The sequence below is a fragment of the Pristiophorus japonicus genome, chromosome 3 (genome assembly GCF_044704955.1).
Source record: "Pristiophorus japonicus isolate sPriJap1 chromosome 3, sPriJap1.hap1, whole genome shotgun sequence".
Taxonomy (NCBI): Eukaryota; Metazoa; Chordata; class Chondrichthyes; family Pristiophoridae; genus Pristiophorus; species Pristiophorus japonicus.
Window position 1 is genome coordinate 111,544,315 of NC_091979.1, and position 27,384 is coordinate 111,571,698.

Genomic DNA, 27,384 nt, shown 5'->3' on the forward strand with positions numbered 1-27,384 from the left:
GGAGGCGGGAGAGAAGGGAGGGGGGAGGCGGGAGAGAAGGGAGGGGGGAGGCGGGAGAGAAGGGAGGGGGGGGAAGAGAAGGGGGGGGGGGAAGAGAAGGGAAGGGGGGAGAGAAGGGAGGGGGGGGGAAGAGAAGGGGGGGGGAAGAGAAGGGGGGGGAAGAGAAGGGGGGGGGAAGAGAAGGGGGGGAGAAGAGAAGGGAGGGGGGAAGAGAAGGGGAGGGGGGGAAGAGAAGGGAGGGGGGGAAGAGAAGGGAGGGGGGAAGAGAAGGGAGGGGGGGAAGAGAAGGGAGGGGGGGAAGAGAAGGGAGGGGGGAAGAGAAGGGAGGGGGGGAAGAGAAGGGAGGGGGGGAAGAGAAGGGGGGGGGGAAGAGAAGGAGGGGGGGGGAAGAGAAGGGAGGGGGGGAGAGAAGGGAGGGGGGGGAAGAGAAGGGAGGGGGGGGGAGAGAAGGGAGGGGGGGGGAGAGAAGGGAGGGGGGGGGGAGAGAAGGGAGGGGGGGGAGAGAAGGGAGGGGGGGGGAGAGAAGGGAGGGGGGGGGAGAGAAGGGAGGGGGGGGGAGAGAAGGGAGGGGGGGGGAGAGAAGGGAGGGGGGGGGGAGAGAAGGGAGGGGGGGGGAAGAGAAGGGAGGGGGGGGGAGAGAAGGGAGGGGGGGGGAAGAGAAGGGAGGGGGGGGAAGAGAAGGGAGGGGGGGGAGAAGGGGGGGGGGAAGAGAAGGGAGGGGGGGGAAGAGAAGGGAGGGGGGGGAAGAGAAGGGAGGGGGGGGAAGAGAAGGGAGGGGGGGGAAGAGAAGGGAGGGGGGGAAGAGAAGGGAGGGGGGGGAAGAGAAGGGAGGGGGGGGAAGAGAAGGGAGGGGGGGGAAGAGAAGGGAGGAAGAGAAGGGAGGGGGGGAAGAGAGAAGGGAGGGGGGGAAGAGAAGGGAGGGGGGGAAGAAGGGAGGGGGGAAGAGAAGGGAGGGGGGGGAAGAGAAGGGAGGGGGGGAAGAGGAAGAGAAGGGGGGGGGGGGAAGAGAAGGAAGGGGGGGGGGGAAGAGAAGGAAGGGGGGGGAAGAGAAGGGAGGGGGGGGGAAGAGAAGGGAGGGGGGGGAGAGAAGGGAGGGGGGGGAAGAGAGGGGGGGGGGGAAGAGAAGGGGGGGGGGGGGAAGAGAAGGGGGGGGGGGGGGGAGGGAGGGGGGGAAGAGAAGGGAGGGGGGGGAGAGAAGGGAGGGGGGGGGAGAGAAGGGAGGGGGGGAGAAGGGGGGGGGGAGAGAAGGGGGAGGGAGGGGGGGAGAAGGAGGGGGGGGGAGGGGAGAGAAGGAGAAGGGCGGGAGGGAGAGAAGGAGAAGGGCGGGAGGGAGAGAAGGAGAAGGGCGGGAGGGAGAGAAGGAGAAGGGCGGGAGGGAGAGAAGGAGAAGGGCGGGAGGGAGAGAAGGAGAAGGGCGGGAGGGAGAGAAGGAGAAGGGCGGGAGGGAGGAGAAGGGCGGGAGGGAGAGAAGGAGAAGGGCGGGAGGGAGAGAAGGAGAAGGGCGGGAGGGAGAGAAGGAGAAGGGCGGGAGGGAGAGAAGGAGAAGGGCGGGAGGGGAGAGAAGGAGAAGGGCGGGAGTGAGAGAGAGAGAGAGAGAGAGAGAGGAGAGAGAGAGAGAGGGGAAAGTGGGGTGGAGAGGGAGGCTGAATGGGCCGGGCCCAAGATTTTGGACGGGGCCCGCCCCCAGCACCGGATTTAAAGGTAGGTGGCCGGGGGTCGTGTTGGGTCCGGGAGTTGAGTCGGGTCAGGTCTGGGGGGGGGTGTCGAGTCGGGGGTCCAGTCCGGGATGTGTGTGTGGGGGGGGGGGGGGAGTTGGGTCCGGGGGAAGTGGAGTCGGGTGGGGGGCGAAGAGTTGGGTCGGGTCTGGTCCGGGGACGGGAGTCGAGTCCGGTCCGGGTGCAGGAGGGGGAGCGGGAGTTGGGTCGGGTCCGGGGGCTGGGAGTCGAGTCCGGGGGGGTGTCGGGGCGGGAGCTGGGGGGGGGGGGGGAGGGAGGGAGGGGGGTGTTTGAGAGAGCCAGCTGAAGGGAGCAAGCAGGAGCTGGGCGTGGGAGCTGCAGCCTGATCCACGCAGCCCCATTGAGGCCATTCGGCCAGGGCCCCTCCCACACAGTTTTGAGCACCTGGAGCTACTGCACATGTGCGCCCACTGTCGCGTGCCTGTGCAGAGGTCCCGGCACTGTTTTCAGTGCAGGGACCCAGCTCCGACCCCCCACAGCTCGTGCTGCGCCGCGCCCAGCTCCAGAGGACCAGCAGGGAGCCGGAGAATAGGTGAGTATTTTTTAGGCGCACTTTCTGGCGCGAAAAACGGGCGCCCAGGTCGGGGTTGCGCCGTTCCAGGCGCAGCCCGAAACTTGGGTCCATAAAGAGGACAAAGTCACTGGTGGGCATAGCCTATAGGCCCCCGAACAGTAGCTACACTGTTGGGCAGATTATAAATCAAGAAATAAAGGAGGCTTGTAATAAATGAACGGCAATAATCCTGGGCGCTTTTAACCTTCTTATTGATTGGAAAAAGCAAATTGGCCAGGGTAGCCTTGAGGAAGAGTTCATGAAGTGCATCCGGGATAGTTTCCTGGAACAGTACATAAGAACATAAGAAATAGGAGCAGGAGTAGGCCATACGGCCCCTCGAGCCTGCTCCGCCATTCAATACGATCATAGCTGATTCGATCATGGACTCAGGTCCACTTCCCTACCTGCTCCCCCTAACCCCTTATTCCCTTATCGTTTAAGAAACTGTCTACTTCTGTCTTAAATTTATTCAATGTTCCAGCTTCCACAGCTCTCTGAGGCAGTGAGTTCCACAATCCCCAGAAGAAATTTCTCCTCATCTCAGAATAAGGGGCCGCCCATTTAAAACTAAGATTTTGCCCTCTAGTTCGAGTCTCCCCCATCAGTGGAAACATCCTCTCTGCATCCACCTTGTCAAGCCCCCTCATAATCTTATACGTTTCGATAAGATCACCTCTCATTCTTCTGAATTCCAATGAGTAGAGGACAACCTACTCAACCTTTACTCATAAGACAATCCCCTCATTTCCAGAATCAACCTTGTGAACCATCTCTGAACTGCCTCCAAAGCAAGTATTTTGTTTCGTAAATATGGAAACCAAAACTGCACGTAGTATTCCAGGTGTGGCCTCACCAATACCCCGTACAACTGTAGTAAGACTTCCTTGCTTTTATACTCCATCCCCTTTGCAATAAAAGGACAAGATTTCATTGGCCTTCCTGATCACTTCCTGATCCGAACCTTTTGTTTCTTGCACAGGTACCCCCAGATCTCACTGTATTGCAGCACTTTGCAATCTCTCTCCATTTAAATAATAACTTACTCTTTGATTTTTTTTCTGCCAAAGTACATGACCTCACACTTTCCAATATTATACTCCATCTGCCAAATTTTTGCCCACTCACTTAGCCTGTCTATGTCCTTTTGCAGATTTTTTATGGCCTCCTCACACATTGCTTTTCCTCCCATCTTTGTATCGTCAGCAAACTGGGCTACGTTAGACTCAGTCCCTTCTTCCAAGTCGTTAATATAGATTGTAAATAGTTGGGGTCCCAGCACTGATCTCTGCGGCACACCACTGGTTACTGATTGCCAACCCAAGAATGAACCATTTATCCCGACTCTGTTTTCTGTTTGTTAGCCAATCATCTATTCATGCTAATATATTACCCCCAACCCCGTGAACTTTTATCTTGTGCAGTAACCTTTTATGTGGCATCTTGTCAAATCCAAATACACCACATCCACTGGGTCCCCTTTATCCACTCTGCTCGTTACATCCTCAAAGAATTCCAGCAAATTTGTCAAACATGACTTCCCTTTCATAAATCCATGCTAACTCTGCCTGACCGAATTTTGCTTTTCCAAATGTCCTGCTACTGCTTCTTTAATAATGAACGCCAACATTTTCCCAATGACAGATGTTAGGCTAACTGGTCTATAGATTCCTGCTTTTTGTCTGCCTCCTTTTTAAAAATAGGGGCATTACATTTGCAGTTTTCCAATCTGCTGAGACCGCCCCAGAATCCAGGGAATTTTGGTAAATTACAACCAATGCATCCACGATCCCTCTGCTACTTCTCTTAAGAACCTAGGATGCAAGCCATCAGGTCCAGGGGATTTATCTGCCTTTAGTCCCATTATCTTACTGAGTACGTTACGGAACCAACCAGGGAGCAGGCTATCTTAGATCTGGTACTGTGTAGTGAGTCATGATTAATAAATGATCTCCTCGTAAAGGACCCTCTAGGAACGAGTGACCATAACATGGTTGAATTTCAAATTCAGTTGGAGGGTGAGAAAATTGGATCTCAAACCAGTATCCTAAACTTAAATAAAGGAGACTACAAAGACATGAAGGCAGAGTTGGCTAAAGTAGACTGGGAAAATAGATTAAAGTATGAGACGGTTGATGAGGCGTAACAGATATTTAAGGAGATATTTCATAACTCGCAACAAAAATATAACCCAAAGAGAAGACTGTAAGAGAAGGGATAACCATCCGTGGCCAACTAAGGAAATAAGGGATGGTATCAAATTGAAAACAAGGGCATACAATGTGACCAAGACTAGCGGAAGACCAGATGATTGGAAAACTTTTAAAAGCCAGCAAGGAACGACAAATAAATGAGAGCGAGGGAAGATAGATTATGAAAGTAAACCAACATGAAATATACAAACAGATAGTATGAGTTTCTACAGGTACGTAAAAAGGAAAAGAGTGGCTAAAGTAAATGTTGGTCCCCTAGAAAATGAGTCTGGGGAATTAATAATGGAGAACAGAGAAATGGCAGAGACGTTGAACAAATATTTTCTATCAGTCTTCATGGTAGAAGACGAAAAACATCCCAATAGTGGATAATCAAGGGGCTATAGGGAGGGAGGAACTTAATACAATCACTATCACTAAAGAAATAGTACTCGGTTAAATAATGGGACTAAAGGCAGACAACTCCCCAGGATCTTCTGGCTTGCATCCCAGGGTCTAAAAGTGGCTGCAGAGGTAGTGGACGCTTTGGTTGTAATCTACCAAAATTTCCTGGATTCTGGGGCGGTCCCAGCGGATTGGAAAACCACAAATGTAACTCCCCTATTTAAAAAAGGAGGCAGACAAAAAGCAGGAATCTATAGACCAGTTAGCCTAACATCTGTCATTGGGAAAATGCTGGAGTTCATTATTAAGGAAGCAGTAGCGGGTCATTTGGAAAAGCATGATTCAATCAAGCAGAGTCAGCATGATTTTATGAAAGGGAAATCATGCTTGACAAATTTGCTGGAGTTCTTTGAGGATGTAACGAGCAGAGTGGATAAGTGTGAACCAGTGGATGTGGTGTATTTGGATTTCCAGAAGGCATTCGATAAGGTGTCCATAAAAGGTTACGGCACAAGATAAAAGTTCATGGAGTTGGGGGTAATATATTAGCATGGATAGAGGATAGGGTAACTAACAGAAAACAGAGTGTCGGGATAAAAAGGTCATTTTCCGGTTGGCAAACAGTGACTAATGGGGTGCCGCAGGGATCGGTGCTGGGTCCTCAACTATTTACAATCGATATTAATGACTTGGATGAAGGGACCGAGTGTAATGGAACAGAGGAGGCTAAGGGGATACCTGATTGAGATGTATAAAATTATGAGGGGCCTGGATAGAGCGGACAGGAAGGACCTGTTGGCAGAGGGGTCAACAACCAGGGGGCATAGATTTCAAGTAATTGGGGGGAGGTTTAGAGGAAATATGAGGGGAAATATCTTCACCCAGAAGGTGGTGGGGGTCTGGAACTCACTGCCTGAAAGGATGGTCGAGGCAGAAACCCTCACCACATTTAATGTGCACTTAATGTGCCATAACCTACAGGGCTACAGACCAAGAGCTGGAAAGTGGGATTAAGCTGGATAGCTCTTGGTCGGCCGGCGCGGACACGATGGGCCAAAATGGCCTCATTCCATGCTGTAAATTTCTATGATTCTATAGGATCTAAAATGTGGCAGATGGAATATTATGTGGGAAAATGTGAGGTTATCCACTTGGGTAGGAAAAATAAAAGAGTGAATTATTATTTAAATGGAGAGAGATTACAAAATGCTGCAGTACAGAGGGATCTGGGGGTCCTTGTACATGAAACACAAAGTTAGCATGCAGGTACAGCAAGTAAATAGGAAGGCAAATAGAATGTTGGCCTTTATTGCAAGGGGGATGGAGTACAAAAGTAGGGAAGTCCTGCTACAACTGTAAAGGGCGTTGGTAAGACCATACCTGGAGTACTGTGTACAGTTTTGGTCTCCCTATTTAAGGAGGGATATATTTGCATTGGAGGCAGTTCAGAGAAGGTTCACTCAGTTGATTCCTGAGATGAAGGGGTTGTCTTATGAAGAAAGGTTGAGCAGGTTGGACCTATACTCATTGGCGTTTGGAAAGAATGAGAGGTGATCTTATTGAAACGTATAAGATTATGAGAGGGCTTGACGGGGTAGATGCAGAGAGGATGATTCCCCTCATGGAAGAATCTAGAACCAGTGGGCATCGTTTCAGAATAAGGGGTCGCCAATTTAAATCGGAAATGAGGTAGAACGTCTTCTCTCAGAGGGTTGTGAATCTTTGGAATTCTCTGCCCGAGAGAGCTATGGAGGCTGGGTCATTGAATATATTTACAGTGCAGATAGACAGATTTTTGAACGATAAGGGAGTAAAGGGTTATGGGTAGCGGGCAGAAAAGTGGAGTTGAGGCCAAGATCAGATCGGCCATGATCTTATTGAATGAAGGAGCAGGCTTGGCCTACTGTGGCTCCTATTTCTTATGTTCTTAAGTTCAATTTGCGGCTCCCCCGGCTCCTCCCCCCCCCCCCCCAAAAAAAAACACTACTGCTCCATTGGGCTGGAATTCATAGAAACATAAAGCACAGAAGGAGGAGTGGGACTAATTGGAAGAGTTATCCAATTAATCCCACTCCCCTACTCTTTCCCTATTGCCTGCAAATTTTTCTGTTTCAAGTATATATCCAATTCCCTTTTGCAATTACTATTGAATCTGCTTTCACTGCACCTTCAAGCAGTGCATTCCAGATCATAATTGCTGCGTAAAAAATTCTCATTTCCCCTCTGGTTCTTTAGCCAATTATCTTAAATCTGTCTCTTCTGGTTACTAACCCACCTGTCAGTAGAAACAGTTTCTCTTTATTTAACTGTATCAAAGCCCTTCATAAATTTTTAACACCGGTGTGAAATCTTTGGTTAACCTTTTCAGCTCTCAGGAAAACAATCCCAGCTTCTCCAATCTCTCCACATTACTGAAGTCACTCACCCCTGAACTCGTGACTTAAGAATGCGTGTGTGTTCATTACAGTCCTCCGCTCTACCAGCTTGACTATCAAAAATGTATTAATCTACAGAAGTTGCACGTAAATCTATGCTTAATCTTGGGAAAACCACTAGTGAGTAGAATTTTGCCATGCTCCTCCCACAAACATAACCCTCATCAGCCTTATAAATTGTATTTTTATGTTTATAAGAGTTGTTTTGTAAATTGGAAATGGTACCCAAAATATTAACACAAGTATAATATTTTGGGTACCATGCATAATTTAATAAAAGTAAAATAAATCTACCCAAGTTATCGGGTTTCATGTTATCAGTCGTGTAAATGCAAAAGTTGAATATACAGCTAACTGGTACAATACAACACATAAATGGCACTTGAATCTTGTGAATTCCCTTGCAGCATTTACTGCAGATGTGGATGCAAGTACTGATGGGTCAGTAAAATGCTCGCTCCTTGGCTTTATAGCATAATATATGAATATGAGCAACAAACTGCACAAAGAAATTACCTTCAAAAAACCCTCCATAGATAGATTCACCTCCTCGACCATTTCCTGAAAGCAAAGAAAAATGTTCATGAAATTCTGCAAAGCCACTGTTAGCATATACATTACTTTAGTTAAAGGAAAGGCTTTACAATATTATGAAAAACACACTCTTGTTGACTAACCACGAAAGAATGACAGCAGGAAAATGTACACCTTGCTTATGACTTTTTCTTAATTTCAACAGAAGAAAGGACTGATGCATGCTACTGCAGGGACATTATCATTTAACCAAAAAACAATTCCCACAAAGGTATATTTCAGAAGAAAGCAGAGTGCACTATAAAATTCCTCATCAACAGAGAGTTTGTTTTCAGATGTGGGGAAGGGACAAAGGGCAGGGATGCATACTGGCATGGAGAGCATGTAATGGGCTAAGATAGTGGCCATACTTTTGAATACCCCCCCCAGTTCTGACAACTGCCTGGATTTAAAAAAAACACAGGGTTTTCATAGTTGTCATGCACAAAGGTGTCAGATTTTAAAATGAATTAGGCACTTGCTTTATTACTAACTAGGAGACAAGAGTGCTAACAGGTGATTTATTTCCATTATTACCACATTCATCTCTTCCCTCCCCCATTCAAGTAAGATTGGGACTGCTGTGTTGTGAAGCAATATACTGTGCAACATTTATAAAGTCAAGCAGTTAAGCTCTTATTTAAGTAGAAGGTTGCAAATTTAGAGCTTATGGTTCATTAACATCAACTTTCTCCCTCACTTGCATCAGTTTTTAGATTAACAACTAAGAAGGAAAAAGAACAATTTATTTGACTTAAATCACAGGTTAATAGAATGTACAGCAGAGAAACAGGCCATTCGGCCCAACTGGTCTATGCTGGTGTTTATGCTCCACACGAGCGTCCTCCCACTCTACTAACTAATCATGAAATAACTATATATACAGCTGTACCGAATCAGTTAGGCTGGAAAATCATACAAACTGAGTCGCGCGTAAGGAAGGGGAAGCTTTGGAAGAGAAGGCAAGATCACCACATTTTGGGATGCACACTACCAAAAAAACGACTGATTTCATACCTTCACTGAAGTCACCTCCTTGAATCATAAAATCCTTTACAACTCTGTGAAATAGGCAACCTTTATAATGCAAAGGTTTTTGAGTACTCTTTCCCACCCCCTTTTCACCTGTAATGAGATCAACAGGGTACCATCACTGATAAAACAGGTGTATAGATTACCAATAATAGTTACAATGCATCAATCAGCAGTGCAATCTCTTAACACTACTTTTGTTCAAATTAAGAGAGAGATATCTTGGCATTATTGATAAGTGGACTGTTTCTAAGAATTATGCAAAGCACATGGAGACAGAAAATAAATTAAACATGAGTCTACCTCCCGTGCAGGACACATGTGGAGTCAGGAAATAAAGAAAGCACTTGTAATTATAGAACGGCTTTCACAACCTCGGGATGTCCCAAAATGCCTTACAACCAATTAAGTACTTTAGAAGTGTAGTCACCCACTGCTGTAATGCAGGAAAAGCAGCAGCCAATTTACACACAGCAAGGTCCCACAAACAGCAATGTGTTAATGACCAGATAATCTGTTTAACCACCCCATCTCCAACCTCCCTTTCCTCTCGAAAGTCCTTGAACATTTTGCTGCCTCCCAAACCCCTGACCATCTTTCCCACAACTCCATGTTTGAACCTCTCAATCGGGTTTCCACCCCTGCCACATCACTGAAACATCCCTTAACAAAGTCACAATTGACATCCTATGTGACTGTGACCACGGTAAACTATCCCACCTCATCCTCGTCAACCTGTCTACAGCCTTTGACACGGCTGACCACACCATCCTCCTCCATTGTCCAGCTGGGTGGAACTGCCCTCGCTTGGTTCCATCCTTATCTATCCAGTCGAAGGCAGAGAATCACTTGCAATAGCTTCTCTTCCCACACCCGCACCGATACCTTTGGAGTTCCCCCCCCCGCCCTCCAAGGATCTGTTCTTGGCCTCCTCTTATTTCTCATCCACATGCAGCCCCTCAGCGACATAATCTGGAGACATGTCAGGTTCCACAAGTATGCTGACGACACGCAGCGCTATCTCATCAGGGGAGCGGAGCTGGGGTAAAGAGCGAGGGGAGCGGAGCTGCGAGGGGAGTGATCTCTGTGCAGGGAAGAAGCTGGAAAAAAAATCTAAATCAGGAGTGGTGCAGCCAGAGGAACTACAGCTATGCGATTAATTTAGTTGAAAACTATGTCACGTGTATAATTTATTATATCATTCATCTATAGGCATATAAATAGTAAACAGATAGTAAGAGGAAGGGTGGGGCCGATTAGGGACCAAAAAGGAGACCTACGCATGGAGGCAGAGGGCATGGCTGAGGCACTAAATCAGTACTTTCCATCAGTCTTTACCAAAGATGCTGCCAAAGTCATAGTGAAAGAGGTAGTTGAGATATTGGATGGGACAAAAATAAATGGAGGTACTAGAAAGGCTGGCTGTACTTAAATTGGATAAGTCACCAGGGTGGGATGCAACCTAGAATGCTGAGGGAAGTAAAAGGTGGAAATCGTGGAGGTACTGGCCATAATCTTCCAATCTTCCTCAGATACGGGGATGGTGCCAGAGGACTGGAGAATTGCAAATGATGATGATGATAATGATGCAAATGTTGCACCCTTGTTCAAAAAACGGTGCAAGGATAAACCCAGCAACTACAAGCCAGTCAGTTTAACCTCCCTGGTGGGGAAGCTTTTGAAAACAATAATCTGGGACAAAATTAATAGTCATTTGGACAAGTATTGACTAATTAAGGAAAGCCAGCACAGAGTTGTTAAAGGCAAATTGTGCTTAACCAACTTGATTTGAGTTTTATGATGAGGTAACAAGAGAGGGTTGATGAAGGCAATGTAGTTGGTGTGGTGTACATGGACTTCCAAAAGATGTTTGATAAAGTGCCACATAATAGGCTTGCCAGCAAAGCTGAAGCTCATGGAATAAAAGGAACAATGGTAGCATGGATACAAAATTCGTTAAGTGACAGGAAACAGAGAATAGTGGTACATGGTTGTTTTTCGGACTTGAGGAAGATATATAGTGATGTTCCCCACGGGTCAGTATGAGGACCACTGCTTTTCTTGATGTGTATTAATGACTTGGATGTGGGTGTGCAGGGCACAATTTCAAAATTTGCAGATGACACAAAACTTGGAAGTATAGTGAACAGTGAGGAGGATAGTGATAGACTTCAAGAGGACATAGATAGGCTGGTGGAATGGTTGAAAACTAGATGAAAATTAATACAGAAAAGTGCAAAGTAATACATTTTGGTAGAAAGAATGAAGAGAGGAAATATAAACTAAAGGGTACAATTCTAAAGCGGGTGCAGGAACAGAGAGACCTGGGGGTATATGTGAAAAAATCAGGGCAGGTTGAGAAAACAGTTAGAAAAGCTTACGGTATCCTGGGCTTCATAAACAGAAGTTTATGAAGAACCTTTATAAAGCACTGGTTCGGCCTCAACTGGAGTATTTGGGCACCGTACCTTAGGAAGGATGTGAAGGCCTTAGAGAGGGTGGAGAAAAGATTTACAAGAATGGTTCCAGGAATCAGGGACTTCAGTTACGTGGATAGACTGGAGAAGCTGGAGTTACTTTCCTTCGAGCAGAGAAGGCTGAGAGGAGATTTAATAATAGTTCAAAATCATGAGGGATCTAGACAGATTTGAGAGAAAGTGTTCCCATTGGCAGAAGGGTCAAGAACTCGAGGTCACAGATTTAAGGTGATTGGCTGAAGAACCAAAGACAACATGAGGAAAAACTTTTTCATGCAGCGAGTGGTTAGGATCTGGAATGCGCTGCTTGAAAGGGCGGTGGAGGCGGATTCAATCATGGCTTTCAAAAGGGAATTGAATAAGAACCTGAATGAAAACAATTTGCAGGGCTACAGGGAAAGGGTGGGGGAGTGGGACTAGCTGAAGTACTCTTGCAGAGAGCCGGCACAAGCTCGACGGGCTGAATGGCCTCCTTCTGTGCTGTAACCATTTTATGATACTTCTATTCTATGATTCTAGTGTTTAATTCAGATCTAGGTTTAAAATTAACACAGAAGGTTCCGAATTTTCATTAAATTAAAATCTGACATATAAAAAAAAAGGAGTTAATAAACAAGGAGCAGCGTAGAAGAAGAGTAAAGAAGTCTTACTACAATTATATAGTACCTTGGTGAGAACATATCTGGAGTATTATGTATAGTTTTGGTCTCCTTACCCAAAGAAGGATATATTTGCCTTAAAGGAGTTGCAATTAAGGTTCACTAGATTGATTCCTGGAATGAGGGGATTGTCCCATGAGGAGAGATTGAGTAGAGTAGGCCTAGAATTTAGATGAATGAGAGGTGATCTCTTTGAAACGTATAACATTCTTAAAGGTTTTGGCAGGATAGATGGTAAGAGGATGTTTCCCCTGGCTGGGGAGTCTAGAACCAAGGGGTCACAGAATAAGGGGTCAACCATTTAGGACTGAGATGAGGAGAAATTTCTTCATTTTGGAAATCTTTGGAATTCTGTACCCCAGAGAGCTGTGGATGCTCAGTCATTGAGTATATTCAAGACAGAGATCGATAGATTTTTGAATACTAAGGGAATCAAGGGATATGGGGATTGTGCGGGAAGGCGGAGTTGAGGTAGATCAGCCATGACCTTACTGAATGGCAGAGCAGGCTTGAAGGGCTGACTAGCCTACACCTGCTCCTATTTCTTGTGTTTTTATTAAAGGCGTTATATAAATGCAAGTTGCTGTTGTTGTAGGTTGAGGGATAAATATTGACCAGGACACCAGGGGGAACTCCCCTGCTCTTTTTAGAAATAGAGTAATGGGTTATTTTATGTCCACTTCAGAGGTTTTATGTCTCATCCGAAAGACGGCACCTCTGACAGTGCAGAACGCCTTAGTAGTGCACAGGAATGCTAGCCTAGATTTGTGCTCAAGTCTCTGTAGTGGAACCTGAAAGAACTCACGACCTTCTGACTCAGACGAGAGTGCTACCAACTGAGCCATGGCTAAAACAAGTGTAGACTTCAGATGAAGCGGGGTTTCTCTGCTGGGAGACACAAAACAGGAGATGATACCACACCACCATCGATGTGATGGTGTAATTACAACATGATAAGTGTACACAGGTAGTTTCCATTATAAATGCGGACACAGGAATTTATAATGGAAAAAGGTTGACAAAAGTTTGACAAATGTGACAACAGAATGTAAGCTTTTGTAGACAGGAAATGTGTACATATATTATATGTAGGTAGACTTTATTTGTAGTTTCTTAACCCTCTAAGATACATACGATGCTTTATTTATTAACCTTCAATGGAACTGGAATGACAGCCACTCCAATAAAATGTAACAATCTTAAATTGTGGTTTTTCAAAAGCAAGAGCATGCCAATCAATGGTATTTGGGAAAATGTTAATGTAATCAAAACCAATCACAAAAACAATAATGTCTAACAAAACAATAAAACACATAAAAACAATAATGCCTGACAAAACCTAACAAAAGATCTTTCTTGGATCTGCAACAAAGAACTATCAGTGCTATGCTGTAACTAACCTGTACAGAGGCAGCGAAAGTTCTCGCAAGTCTTTGGACACACGTCTGAAAACAATTCAAAAACAACTCTGCCCACTGCAAAGAAAACATATGCATCAGTTACATCTCCAAGTTCCAAAAGGATAAAATAAATACTCTATTGTTACTTTAACGTCATACTGCTTCATCGAGTTACTAATTTTATTGACAATATGCAAAACTATATCAAGAAAGCAAGCCATAAAGTGACAATTTCATTCAAGAAAGGACATTTGTCAGAAGTGGAAAATTCACATGAAGCAGTAAGGAGGGCTCTTCTGGAGCTAGAGTTAATGCAAATTGCTGAGAACAAGCAAAGGGAGTTTTCCTCTGCATCTGACCTGTACTACACCGAACCTGAGAATGCTTGATGCTGACACAAAACATTCCATTCCCCAGCGCCAATATCTGTCGTCATGATTAGAATGCACGTTGTTGCACTCTTACCCCCAAAATAGAAACATTTCACCTATTTTTTCCCCTGTATTTCAAGGAGGATGGTATCTCCATCCTTGCACATTATGATTTTTAAACAATGTTTATAAAGTTCTAGAAATGCCAAAATATTCTATTCACATTTCCAGTAAATGTACGCATTCCTTTAAACCACACAACTTGAACTTGCAACAAAGTTCCAACCCAACAGCAGATTCTTAAAGAACGACGTCAATAAAGTGCTTGTGATTACAATACAACAAAATAAACTCAAAAAGTTTAGCTTGGACCCACAGTTATATCAGTACATCAAAAGTCTGCTTGTTCACGTAAGCAACATAATTGCTTTAATAGTAATCCCTTACCAAGTAGATTATTGACAGTTATGTCAAAAAAACATCGAGGACGCTGTGTTTTCACCCCCATGCTTTCCACAAGCTGTAATTACTGCAGAAAAAACAGATGCCATAAATCAATAAAATGTTCAGTACAAAGGATTTGTTCACGTAGCAAACTTATCAATAAGGTCGTTCTTTTTAACCTTCTACATCTCATTTAATTAGATCTAATTATTTAATAATTTGAGCCAACAGTCACATAAAATTTGTACAACTGATGGAACATTATAGTACCAAATTTGGTCAGGGGTCACAAATGCCACTTGTTCAGAAGTTAGAGGGTTACATTTTCTGTTTACAGGCCAGCAGAAAATAGTCCTGCAGCCAAAAACAGTAGTTTTATGAAACAGAGGAAATCAATATGTGCAATCTGAATAACTAACTGAGAACTCGCATGCTGAGAAAAAGCTTCCACTCTAGAATCCTTGAATGGTGTAACATTAAGTTTTGTGGGTAAAACAATCTCTTAAACTTCATCTTTATAGTAAATGATAAAACTGGAAATCAGCATGACAATATCAGCGAGGCACACCATAATTTTCGGATATGACCCAACATAACATTTTTGGTGCGTATTCTTTGAAACCTAAATTATCGCCTGCCTATTCTCCCAACTGATCCTAACAGGTTTGTTTCTAGCTTTCGTTTGACTTCGAGCACCTGCAACATTTTCCTTTTTAATAAATGTTCTGATATTACATTTTAAATACCAGCAGACTCCATAGTACAGTACTGATAATAAATGCTGAAAACTGAACTAGTTTTTAAAAAGGTTCTTTTAGACAAGAATGTTTAAAAGAGAGGTGTAATCTAGACAAAGATTCAACCAAAATTTTCTGTACAGTACTGCTCAACGGGAACCAGTAAACAGCTGGGGGTTGAAGTCTGCCCCAGAGACTCAAATAAGGCTGGAGAATATTATTCCTGCCTCTTTTCTTGGTAAATTGTTGTAAGAAAAATAATAGTTGTCAGATAGAAACACACTAAAATATCCCTTTTCACTTGCCTTTTCAGATAGTCAAACATTAAATGGTAGTTCAAAAGTTGAATAAAATGAGTAAAGGATATTTTAAAAGGCAATCCATGGTGCAGTGGACTCGGCACTAGACATGCACCTCTTTAGCCTATACCTAACCTGATGAAATTAAAGTCGCCGCTGTCTGCAAGGGTACTTCATGAAATAAATTTTGGTTGTTCCAACATAATTTTTAGTGGGTTCCTACAGCATGTCGACGGCACAAGCATCCTCATATCTAGCGACAATTGGCAAGCTCCCTCAAAAAAGGATGGTGGTATAGGAAATAGATCAAAATGCCACTCTGTTAAATATGATGTTGACTCATGTCTGAAAATTATGGTGTTCCTCGCTGATATTGTCCATGCACATTGCTTTTCGAAGTTTGGGGCTGATGTATATTGTTTGGACAGGTACTTAACTATGGGTCTATGCTTTGTGCTTCGTTATTATTTATTCTCACTTTATTTGTATTTGAATTGAATGGCTTGGCACCCTTCCTTGGACATCAGGTACAGACAATCCAATTAAAATCCATAATTGTATCAAGTTAAGCCACTTTACAATTTCTGTGAGTTAAACTGATTTTTAACTCCTTATGTACCATAACAGAATTAAAGATGACAATACCAATGCTAAACCTTAGACAAAAAATGCATCCTTCTTGAACCCAAATTAGTTAAAAACAATTATTTTAACTTGAAACAGAAAACATAACACTATACATGGACCGCACAATATGCTATAATTTCTTTAGTCAGAAAATGAACAAATGTACTTCAAGCATTGATACTAGCCTATGAATTAGGTTTGCAACAGGTACTCTTTGTATTTTCTCCCGAGAAAACTATGCCTTCATCTTTATAGCGAGTCAATAAAGACTGCTATATCACAACTTACATTTCTATAGCCAGTGCTCCCCTCTCCCCCTCATGCATAAAGAGAACATCTCAGAACACTGAACATGTGGAAAGGGATGGTCACTAAATTATTCTGACTTCAGTGGAGTCTGGCAGCTGTGTGGTATGGATTAATGTATACTGGAACTGTGCTAAAACTAGTCTATAGGCCCCCTCACAGTAGCTACACTGTTGGATGGAGTATAAATCAAGAAATAACGGAGGCTTGTAAAAAAGGAACAGCAATAATCCTGGGCGATTTTAAGCTTCATTTTGATTGGACAAAGCAAATTGGCCAGGGTAGCCTTGAGGAAGAGTTCATAGAGTGTATCCAGGATTAGCTTCCTTGAACAGTATGTTGCAGAACCAACCAGGAAGCAGTCTATCCTAGATCTGGTACTGTGTAATGAGACAGGATTAATAAATGATCTCCTAGTAAAGGACCCTCTAGGAATGAGTGACCATAACATGGTTAAATTTCAAATTCAATTGGAGGGAGAAAGTTGGATCTCAAACCAATGTCCGAAGCTTAAACAAAGGTGACTACAAAGGTATGAAAGCAGAGTTGGCTAAAGTGGACTGAGAAAATAGATTAAAGTGTGGGACGATTTATGAGCAATGGCTGACATTTAAGGAGGCATTTCATAACTCTCAACAAAAATATATTCCAATGAGAAGGAAAGCCTGTAAAAAAAAAAAAGAGATAACCATCCGTGGCTAACTGAGGAAATAAGGGATGGTATCAAATTGAAAACAGGGGCATACAAAGTGGCCAAGACTAGTGGGAGGCCAGAGGATTGGGAAACTTTTAAAAACCAGCAAAGAATGACTAAAAAAAAATAGAGGGAAGATAGATTATGAAAGCAAACTAGCACGAAATATAAAAACAGATAGTAAGAGTTGCTACAGGTACATAAAAAGGAAAAGAGTGGCTAAAGTAAATGTTGGTCCCTTAGGGGATGAGACTGTGAAATGGAACAGGGAAGTAGCAGAGACTTTAAACAAATATTTTGTATCGGTCTTCACGGTAGAAGACACTAAAAACATCCTAATAGTGGCAATAGGGAAGGAGGAAGTTAATACAATCACTAAAGTAGTAGTACTCGGTAAAATAACAGGACTAAAGACGGACAAGTCCCATGGATCTGATGGCTTACATTCCAGGGTCTAAAAAGAACTGGCTACAGAGATAGCGGATGCATTGGTTGTAATCTACCAAAATTCCCTGGATTCTTGGGGAAGTCCCAGGGGATTGGAAAACTGCAAATATACCATCCCTATTTAAAAAAGGAGGCAGACAGAAAGCGGGAAACTATAGACCAGTTAGACTAACATCTGTCGTTGGGAAAATGCTGAAGTCCAGCAGTAGCAGGACATTTGGAAAAGCATGATTCAATCAAGCAGAGTCAGCATGATTTTATGAAAGGAAAATCATGTTTGACAAATTTGCTGGAATTCTGAGGATGTAACGAGCAGAGTGGATAAGGGGAGCCAGTGGATGTGGTGTATTTGGATTTCCAGAAGGCATTCGATAAGGTGCCAAATAAAAGGTTACTGCACAAGATAAAAGTTCATGGGGTTGGGGGTAATATATTAGCGTGGATAGAGGGATTGGTTAACTAACAGAAAACAGACAGTCGGGATAAATGGGTAATTTTCCGGCGGCAAACAGTAACTAGTGGGGTGTCACAGGGATCGGTGCTGGGGCCTCAACTATTTACAATCTATATTAATGACTGGGATGAACGGACCGAGTGTAATGTAGCCAAGTTTGCTGATGATACAAAGATGAGTGGGAGAGCAAATTGTGAGGACACAAGAAATCTGTAAAAGGATATAGACAGGCTAAGTGACTGGGCAAACATTTGGCAGATGGAGTATAATATGGGAAAATGTGAGGTTATCTACCTTGGCAGGAAAAAATAGAAAAGAAAGTTTTAATTTAAATGGAGAAAAATTGCAAAGTGCTGCAGTAGAGGGACCTGGGGGTCCTTGTGCATGAAACACAAAAAGTTAGTATGCAAGTATAGTAAGTAATCAGGAAGACAAATGGAATGTTGGCCTTTATTGCAAGGGGAATGGAGTATAAAAGCAGAGAAGTCCTGCTACAAATGTACAGGGTATTGGTGAGGCCACATCTAGAGTACTTAGTCTCCATACTTAAGGAAGGATATACTTGCACTGGAGGATGTTCAGAGAAGGTTCACTAGGTTGATTCCGGAGATGAGGATGTTGACTTATGAAGATAGGGTGAGTAGGTTGGCCCTATACTATTGCAGTTCAGAAGAATGAGAGGTGATCTTATCGAAACATATTAGATAATGAGGGGGCTCAACAAGGTGGTTGCAGAGAGGATATTTCCACTCATAGGGGAAACTAAAACTAGGGGACATAGTCTCAGAATAAGGGCCCGCCCATTTAAAACAGAGATGAGGAGGAATTTCTTTGCAGAGTTGTAAATCTATGGAATTCTCTGCCCCAGAGAGCTGTGGAGGTTGGGTCAATGAATATATTTAAGGCGGAGATAGACAGATTTTATGAGCGATAAGGGAATAAAGGGTTATGGGAGCGGGTAAGGAAGTGGAGCCGAGTCCATGATCATATATGATATTAAATGGCGGAGCAGGCTCGAGGGGCCAAATGGCCTACACCTGCTCCTATTTCTTATGTTCCTCTGTTCTAACTACAAAAACTTACTGCTCAATCATTAGCCCAGTGTTGCCCAATACGTTAGCCACTCGCCACATGTGGCTAATTGGAAATCCAGATGTGGCTACTTGCAACTCTGCTCGGTAAATGAAAATTGAGTAATAAGACACCATTGTCGGACATATGATCCGAATAGTTAATATTCGTATGGTGTGTGCAAATATATTTTAAGCATTTGTTAGTAAAATGGTACGGTGAAAAGCAGTACGTGTATGTTTTATGATCGTTGTGAATGCCTACTGAAGATGCTTACTGAAGGTCGCAGGATAGCTCAGATGAATATGTGGCTTAAGCAGTAGTGCAGCAGGGAGGGATTCAAATTCCTGGGGCATTGGAGCCGGTTCTGGGGGAGGTGGGACCAGTACAATCCGGATGGTCTGCACCTAGGCAGGACCGGAACCAATGTCCTAGGAGGAGTGCTTGCTAGTGCTGTTGGGGAGGAGTTAAACTAATATGGCAGGGGGATGGGAACCAATGCAGGGAGACAGAGGGAAACAAAATGAAGACAGAAGCAAAAGACAGAAAGGAGATGAGTAAACGTGGAGGGCAGAGAAACCCAAGGCAAAAAACAAAAAGGGACACTTTGCAGCAAAATTCTAAAGGGTCAAAGTGTGTTAAAAAGGCAAGCCTGAAGGCTCTGTGCCTCAATGCGAGGAGTATTCAGAGTAAGGTGGATGAACTAAACGGATACGATATGGTTGGCATCACGGAGACATGGCTCCAGGGTAACAAAGGCTGGGAACTCAGCATCCAAGGGTATTCAACATTTGGGAAGGATAGACAGAAAGGAAAAGGAGGCGGGGTGGCGTTGCTGGTTAAAGAGGAAATTAATGCAATTGTAAGGAAAGACATCAGCTTGGATGCTGTGGAATCTGTATGGGTGGAGCTAAGGAATACCAAAGGGCAGAAAACGCTAGTGGGAGTTGTGCATAGACCACCAAACAGTAGTAGTGATGTTGGGGAGGGCATCAATCAGGAAATTAGGGGTGCATGCAATAAAGGTGCAGCAGTTATCATGGGTGACTTTAATATGCATATAGATTGGGCTAACCAAACTGGAAACAATACAGTGGAGGAGGATTTCCTGGAGTGCATAAGGGATGGTTTTCTAGACTAATATGTCGAGGAACCAACTCGGGGGGGTGGGGGGTGGGGGGGGCCCATCTTAGACTGGGTGTTGTGTAATGAGAGGGGATTAATTAGCAATTTTGTTGTGCGAGGCCCCTTGGGGAAGAGTGACCATAATATGGTGGAATTCTACATTAGGATGGAGAATGAAACAGTTAATTCAGAGAACATGGTCCAGAACTTAAAGAAGGGTAACTTTGAAGGTATGAGGCGTGAATTGGCTCGGATAGATTGGCGAATGATACTTAAGGGGTTGACAGTGGATGGGCAATGGCAGACATTTAGAGACCGCATGGATGAACTACAACAATTGTACATCCCTGTCTGAAAAGAAAGGGAAGGTGGCTCAACCGTGGCTATTAAGGGAAATCAGGGATAGTATTAAAGCCAAGGAAGTGGCATACAAATTGGCCAGAAATAGCAGCGAACCCGGGGACTGGGAGAAATTTAGAACTCAGCAGAGGAGGACAAAGGGTTTGATTAGAGTAGGGAAAATAGAGTACGAGAAGAAGCTTGCACGGAACATTAATATGGACTGCAAAAGCTTCTATAGATATGTAAAGAGAAAAAGGTTAGTAAAGAGAAAAAGGTTAGTAAAGACAAACGTAGATCCCCTGCAGTCAGAATCAGGGGAAGTCATAACTGGGAACAAAGAAATGGCAGACCAAATGAACAAGTACTTTGGTTCGGTATTCACTAAGGAGGACACAAACAACCTTCCGGATATAAAAGGGATCAGAGGGTCTCGTAAGGAGGAGGAACTGAGGGAAATCCTTATTAGTCGGGAAATTGTGTTGGGGAAATTGATGGGATTGAAGGCCGATAAATCCCCAGGGCCTGATGGTCTGCATCCCAGAGTACTTAAGGAGGTGGCCTTGGAAATAGCGGATGCATTGACAGTCATTTTCCAACATTCCATAGACTCTGGATCAGCTCCTATGGAGTGCAGAATAGCCAATGTAACTCCACTTTTTAAAAAAGGAGGGAGAGAGAAAACAGGGAATTATAGACCGGTCAGCCTGACATCGGTAGTGGGTAAAATTATGGAATCAATTATTAAGGATGTCATAGCAGCACATTTGGAAAGAGGTGACATGATAGGTCCAAGTCAGCATGGATTTGTGAAAGGGAAATCATGCTTGACAAATCTTCTGGAATTTTTTGACGATGTTTCCAGTAGAGTGGACAAGGGGGAACCAGTTGATGTGGTGTATTTGGACTTTCAGAAGGCTTTCGACAAGGTCCCACACAAGAGATTAATGTGCAAAGTTAAAGCACATGGGATTGGGGGTAGTGTGCTGACATTGATTGAGAACTGGTTGGCAGACAGGAAGCAAAGAGTAGGAGTAAATGGGTACTTTTCAGAATAGCAGGCAGTGACTCGTGGGGTACTGCAAGGTTCTATGCTGGGGCCCCAGCTGTTTACATTGTACATTAATGGATTTAGACGAGGGAATTAAATGTAGTATCTCCAAATTTGCGGATGACACCAAGTTGGGTGGCAGTGTGAGCTGCGAGGAGGATGCTATGAGGCTGCAGTGTGACTTGGATAGGTTAGGTGAGTGGGTAAATGTATGGCAGATGAAGTATAATGTGGATGAATGTGAGGTTATCCACTTTGGTGGTAAAAACAAAGAGACAGACTATTATCTGAATGGTGACAGATTAGGAAAAGGGGAGGTGCAACGAGACCTGGGTGTCATGGTACATCAGACATTGAAGGTTGGCATGCAGGTACAGCAGGCGGTTAAGAAAGCAAATGGCATGTTGGCCTTCATAGCAAGGGGATTTGAGTAAAGGGGCAGGGAGGTGTTACTACAGTTGTACAGGACCTTGGTGAGGCCACGCCTGGAGTATTGTGTACAGTTTTGGTCTCCTAACTTGAGGAAGGACATTCTTGCGATTGAGGGAGTGCAGCGAAGGTTCACCAGACTGATTCCCGGGATGGCGGGACTGACCTATCAAGAAAGACTGGATCAACTGGGCTTGTATTCACTGGAGTTCGGAAGAATGAGAGGGGATCTCATAGAAACGTTTAAAATTTTGACGGGTTTAGACAGGTTAGATGCAGGAAGAATGTTCCCAATGTTGGGGAAGTCCAGAACCAGAGGTCATAGTCTAAGGATAAGGGGTATGCCATTTAGGACCGAGATGAGGAGAAACTTCTTCACCCAGAGAGTGGTGAACCTGTGGAATTCTCTACCACAGAAAGTTGTTGAGGCCAATTCACTAAATATATTCAAAAAGGAGTTAGATGTAGTCCTTACTACTAGGGGGATCAAGGGGTATGGTGAGAAAGCAGGAATGGGGTACTGAAGTTGCATGTTCAGCCATGAACTCATCGAATGGCGGTGTAGGCTCCAAGGGCCGAATGGCCTACTCCTGCACCTATTTTCTATGTTTCGATGGTAGATGTTCGTTTAAATATACACATGAAGTGCATTTACCTGCATTATAATGCTTTTCGACTAAAGTTAGTGCGTGTAACTAAAACCGAAGCCACACCTGTTGTTGTCAGCAATTTATATTGGACAACACTGCTTTAGCCTATTCACCAGCATGAAACTCTACAATTCCTTTCTGACAACATAAACATATCGAAAGAGGGGCAGGTTTGGCAGATCAATAGTCCTGGCGACAGGATTTTTAGACAAGACAGAGAGGGGGGTAAAAAGGGGAAGGGGTTGCGGTACTGATTAAAGAAACTATTACAGCGGTGTGGAGGGATCTGTTAGAGGAATCAAATGAGGCCACATGGGTCGAATTGAAAAATAAAAAAGGGCCGATCACACTGCTGGGTGTGAATTATAGACCCCCCAAACAGTGGGAGGGAGATAGAGGAGCAAATATGTAGGCAAATTGCTGTGAAGTCTAAAAACCATAGGGTAGTAATCGTAGGTAGGGGATTTTAACTATCCAAATATTGATTGGGACAAATTTAGTGTGAAGGGTATAGAGGGTGCGGAATTCTTGAAATGCATTCAAGAGAACTTTTTAAAATCAGTATGTAGCAAGCCCAACACGAGAGAGGGCGGTCTTGGATTTAGTTTTGGGGAATGAAGCTGGGCAGGTAGAAGGGATATTAGTGGGAGAGCACTTGGGTGCCAGTGAGCATAATTCAGTCAGATTCAAGTTGGATATGAATAAGGACAAGAATAGGCCTGGAATAAAAGTTCCGAATCGGGGAAAGGCTAATTTTTCCAAGTTAAGGAGTGATTTGGCCATAGTGGTCTGAAAACAGCTACTTGTGGATAAATCAGTATCGGAACAGTGGGAGGCATTCAAGGAGATCCAGAAAGCTCAGGCCAAACATGTGCCCTTAAAGAAAAAGGCTGGGAAAAATAATTCTAGAGCCCCCTGGATGTCTAGGGACTGACAGGGAGGATTAAGAAAAAAAAGGAATGCTTATGTCATATATCAATGGCTAAATACTATAGAATCTTGAGAGGAATATAGAAAGTTAAGAGGCAAAATTAAAAAGGATATTAGGAATGCTCAGATCACGAGAAATTCTTGGCCAGTAAAATTAAGGAAAACCCTAAGATGTTCCATAAATATATTAAGAGTAAGAGGGTAACTAAGGAAAGGATAGGACCTATTAGAGACCATGAGGGTAATCTTTGTGTGGAGGCAGAAGATGTTGGTAGGATTCTTAACGAATATTTTGCATCTGTTTTCACAAAGGAAAGGGGTAATGCAGGTACTGCTATCGAGGAGGAGTGTGATATTCTGGATGAAATAAATATATAGTGAGAGAGGAAGTGTTAAGGGGTTTAGCAGCTTTGAAAATAGATAAATCCCCAGGTCCGGATGAAATGCATTCCAGGCTGTTGATCGAAGTAAAAGAGGAAATAGCAGAGGCCTTGACCATCATTTTCCAGTCCTCTTTGGATCTGGGCACGGTGCCGGAGGTTTGGAGGGCATAAGAAGAAAGAAAGGGACAGGCCGAGTAATTACAGGCCTGACAGCCTAACCTCAGTGGTGAGAAAATTATTGAAAAAAATCCTGAAAGACAGGATAAATCTGTATTTGGAAAGGCAAGGATTAATTAGGGACAGTCAGCACAGATTTGTTAAGGGAAGATCATGTTTGAGTAACCTGAATGAAGTTTTTGAGGAGGTAACCAAGAGGGTCGATGGGGGTAGTGAGTACGATGTAGTATATATGGACTTTCGCAAGGCTTTTGATAAGGTCCCACATGGTAAACTGGTCAAGGTTAAAGCCCATGGGATACAGGGCAAAGTGGCAAGTTGGATTCAAAATTGGCTTAGAGGTAGGAAGCAAAGGGTAATGATTTTTGTAACTGGAAGGTTTCCAGTGGGATTCTGCAGAGCTCAGTACTGGGTCCCTTGCTTTTTGTGGTATATATCAACGATTTAGATTTGAATATAGGGAGTATGATTAAGAAGTTTGCAGACGACACTAAAATTGGCTGTGTGGTTAATAATAAAGAGGAAAGTCATGGGCTGCAGGAGGATATCAATTTACTGGTCAGGTGGGCAGAGCAGTGGCAAATGGAATTTAATTCAGAGAAGTGTGAGATAATGCACTTTGGGAGGGCTAATAAGGAAAGGGTATACACATTAAGCGGTAGGCCACTTAATAGTATAGAAGAACAAAGGGACCTTGGAGTGCTTGTCCACTGATCCCTGAAAGTAGGCCAGGTGGATAAGTTGGTTAAGAAGGCATACGGAATGCTTACCTTTATTGGCAGAGGCATAGAATATAAGAGCAGGGAGGTTATGCTTAAATTATATAATACTTTGGTTCGGCCACAGTTGGAGTACTGTGTGCAGTTCTGGTCGCCGTATTATAGGAAGGACATGATTGCACTAGAGAAGGTGCTGAGGAGATTTACTAGGATGCTGCCTGGAATGGAGAATCTTAGTTATGAGGACAGATTGGATAGGCTGGGTTTGTTCTCATTGGAACAGAGGAGGTTGAGAGGAGACCTCATTGAGCTGTACAAAATATTGAGGGGCCTGGACATAGTGGATAGTAAGGGTCTATTTCCATTGTGAGGGGGTCTATTGCAAGGGGGCATAGTTTTAAGGTGGTTGGTGGAAGGTTTAGAGGGGATTTGAGGGGGGGATTCTTTACACAGAGGGTTGTGGGGATCTGGAACTTTTAAGAGATGATTGGATGGGCACTTAAAGTGCCATAACCTGCAGGGTTACAGACCCAGAGCTGATAATTGGGATTAGACTGGATGACCTTTTGTTGGACGGCACAGATTTAATGGTAAGTACTGCAGGAAATCGAATATGGCCAGGTGACCTCCTGGACTAGTTTCGATCGCCTGCATGGGTCAGAGAGGAATTTTCCCAGATTTTTTCTCCCAAAATTGGCCTGGGTTTTGCCTCTCCCGGGAGATCACATGGCTCCGGTTGGAGTGGAGTGTAGAATGTTTTAGTATAAGAGGTGCTGCAGTTGTGTGAGGCAGACTGGTTGGGCTGGCTGCTCTTTGCCTTTCCGTAATTGTTCATAGGTTTATACGTAACCTTTAAGACTGCTGACCAAGGGTCTTTCGGCTCTTTGTGGGCCGGCGCGGACACGATGGGCCGAAATGGCCTCCTTCTGCGCTGTAAATTTCTATGTTTTACACTAATATTTTCTTCAGTATGTAACTTTTGTGAATAAATTACTTGGGCACATGAAATTCAATAAAGAATGGTAAAAAAAACACACAAACAAGCAAACTTTTTACTAAGCACTTGGCCCAGTGAGTAGTGAACTATTGGTGAGAAAATACTTTCATATACCAGCTTGAATCAAGAGTAAATAATATGAATAATGAAGTATTAATAGGTATTGTTTTTGGCATAATGCTTCAGAACAAACCCATTGGGAGATCGGTGGAAAAATGTTTGAACATACTTCACAACAAAACTATACTTGCCTGTGAATTTGGAACCAAAAAGAAAGGAAAATTAGGCCAGATATGCAATGCATGCCAAAGCACCGCCAACAATTGGTTATAACCCGAATCTATCTATAATGCATATAAGCTCCAATACACACACACACCAAAGGGTTATCAGGTTAGGTAAAAGGAGCAAGGATGCAGTATTGTGTGATAATGATCCTAACTTTTACAATGTACTTTTAAAAATATTCCTGAAAGGGGAGCAACAAGAACAAGTATTACTCTGTACCTATTTAAAAATCTTGCTAATAATGAAATCAGTAGCTGTTTGGAGAAATTAGTTTCCATACCTATGGACATCTGAAGTTTATTCCACATGTAGGGAGAGGTGATGAGACTGATGAGTTAAGAAGTGTGGAAAACAGCACCTGAGGCAAGATTTCCAGGGTCAACAGTCAGTCAGTCGACAGTTCTCCTGTTTGAGTACATGCTTTGGACTAAAACCTTTTTCCTGTTTGTGCAACACAAAACTGAAAAATAACCTAACAAGAACAGTATATTTATTCCCAAAAGTTCCCACAAAAAATTGAGATTTACATTTTCAAACTATAGATATCAGTATCAGTAAAATTCTCAACATATTCTCAATTGCACCACACTAATCAGCTTGAACTTATTATTTTAGATGTGCAATCAATTTCACTTGGTTTTCTCCAACGGTCTGCCGAAATCAACTCAGGTGCTTAACAGATGCTTAAAATATCATACGCATGTAGCTGCTCTGAAACTATTCTTTAATCAATGAAAATCAATTATTTCTACACTTGCTGTGTAACTATCAAATTGCAGTATATCACATCAATCGTACTAATGATTAGGCAAGCAAATTACTTGCATATTTATAAACATACAAAAATAATTGACTGGAAAAGACCAACTAGCCCATATGCTTTATGCATCACAATACAGACATTCCTTACCCACCCAGAGCCATGCAATCTCCTGGGAGAGGCAAAATACCAGTTCGGGGTACAAAATCTGTAAAGATTCTCTCCGACTCCTTCAGGCAATCAAAAATAGTCGAGGAGAAAAAAATGATCCTGATTTATTAAAAGGTCCCTATCTCTTATACAAGGTGATCTCCAACCCAGCCAGAAACAGATCCAGCTTTCTTGAAGGAATACAGCGAATCATCATTCACTGCATGAGCTATCGATCCACTATTGTCTGGAAAAAGAACTGCCCAACGTCCAACCTAGTTCTGCCCTTGCATAACATGCAAGTGTGACCTCTGGTTCTCCCAAACTTATTCAGTTGAAGGAATTGGTCTACAAAACGCATTCTAGTTTCTTCCTTATTTTATTAACCTTGATCAAATTTCCTCAGAGTCCATGCTTTTCTAAAGTATACATACCTAGTTCTTTGCACCTATGTTTGGGTAACCAAGATGTTTT

The 27,384-nt window shown here is 43.5% G+C and overlaps 1 protein-coding gene across 3 annotated transcripts in view; it reads right to left on the reverse strand.

Moving 5' to 3' along the window:
- ppig (peptidylprolyl isomerase G (cyclophilin G)) overlaps positions 1 to 27,384 on the reverse strand; it is an 82,361-nt gene that overhangs the window by 46,040 nt on the left and 8,937 nt on the right. The window contains exons 2-6 of one of the 3 annotated variants that reach the window (XM_070875703.1): positions 26,281 to 26,405; positions 14,281 to 14,362; positions 13,463 to 13,537; positions 8,912 to 9,019; positions 7,838 to 7,882 (exon numbers count right to left, since the gene is read on the reverse strand). In XM_070875703.1, coding sequence (XP_070731804.1) covers positions 7,838 to 7,882; positions 8,912 to 9,019; positions 13,463 to 13,537; positions 14,281 to 14,341 — 289 coding nt within the window. In that variant the 5' untranslated portion in view covers positions 14,342 to 14,362; positions 26,281 to 26,405. Of the gene's footprint in view, positions 1 to 7,837; positions 7,883 to 8,911; positions 9,020 to 13,462; positions 13,538 to 14,280; positions 14,363 to 26,280; positions 26,442 to 27,384 lie in introns of all 3 variants that reach the window. The other 2 variants (XM_070875702.1, XM_070875701.1) reach the window with 2 other exon arrangements.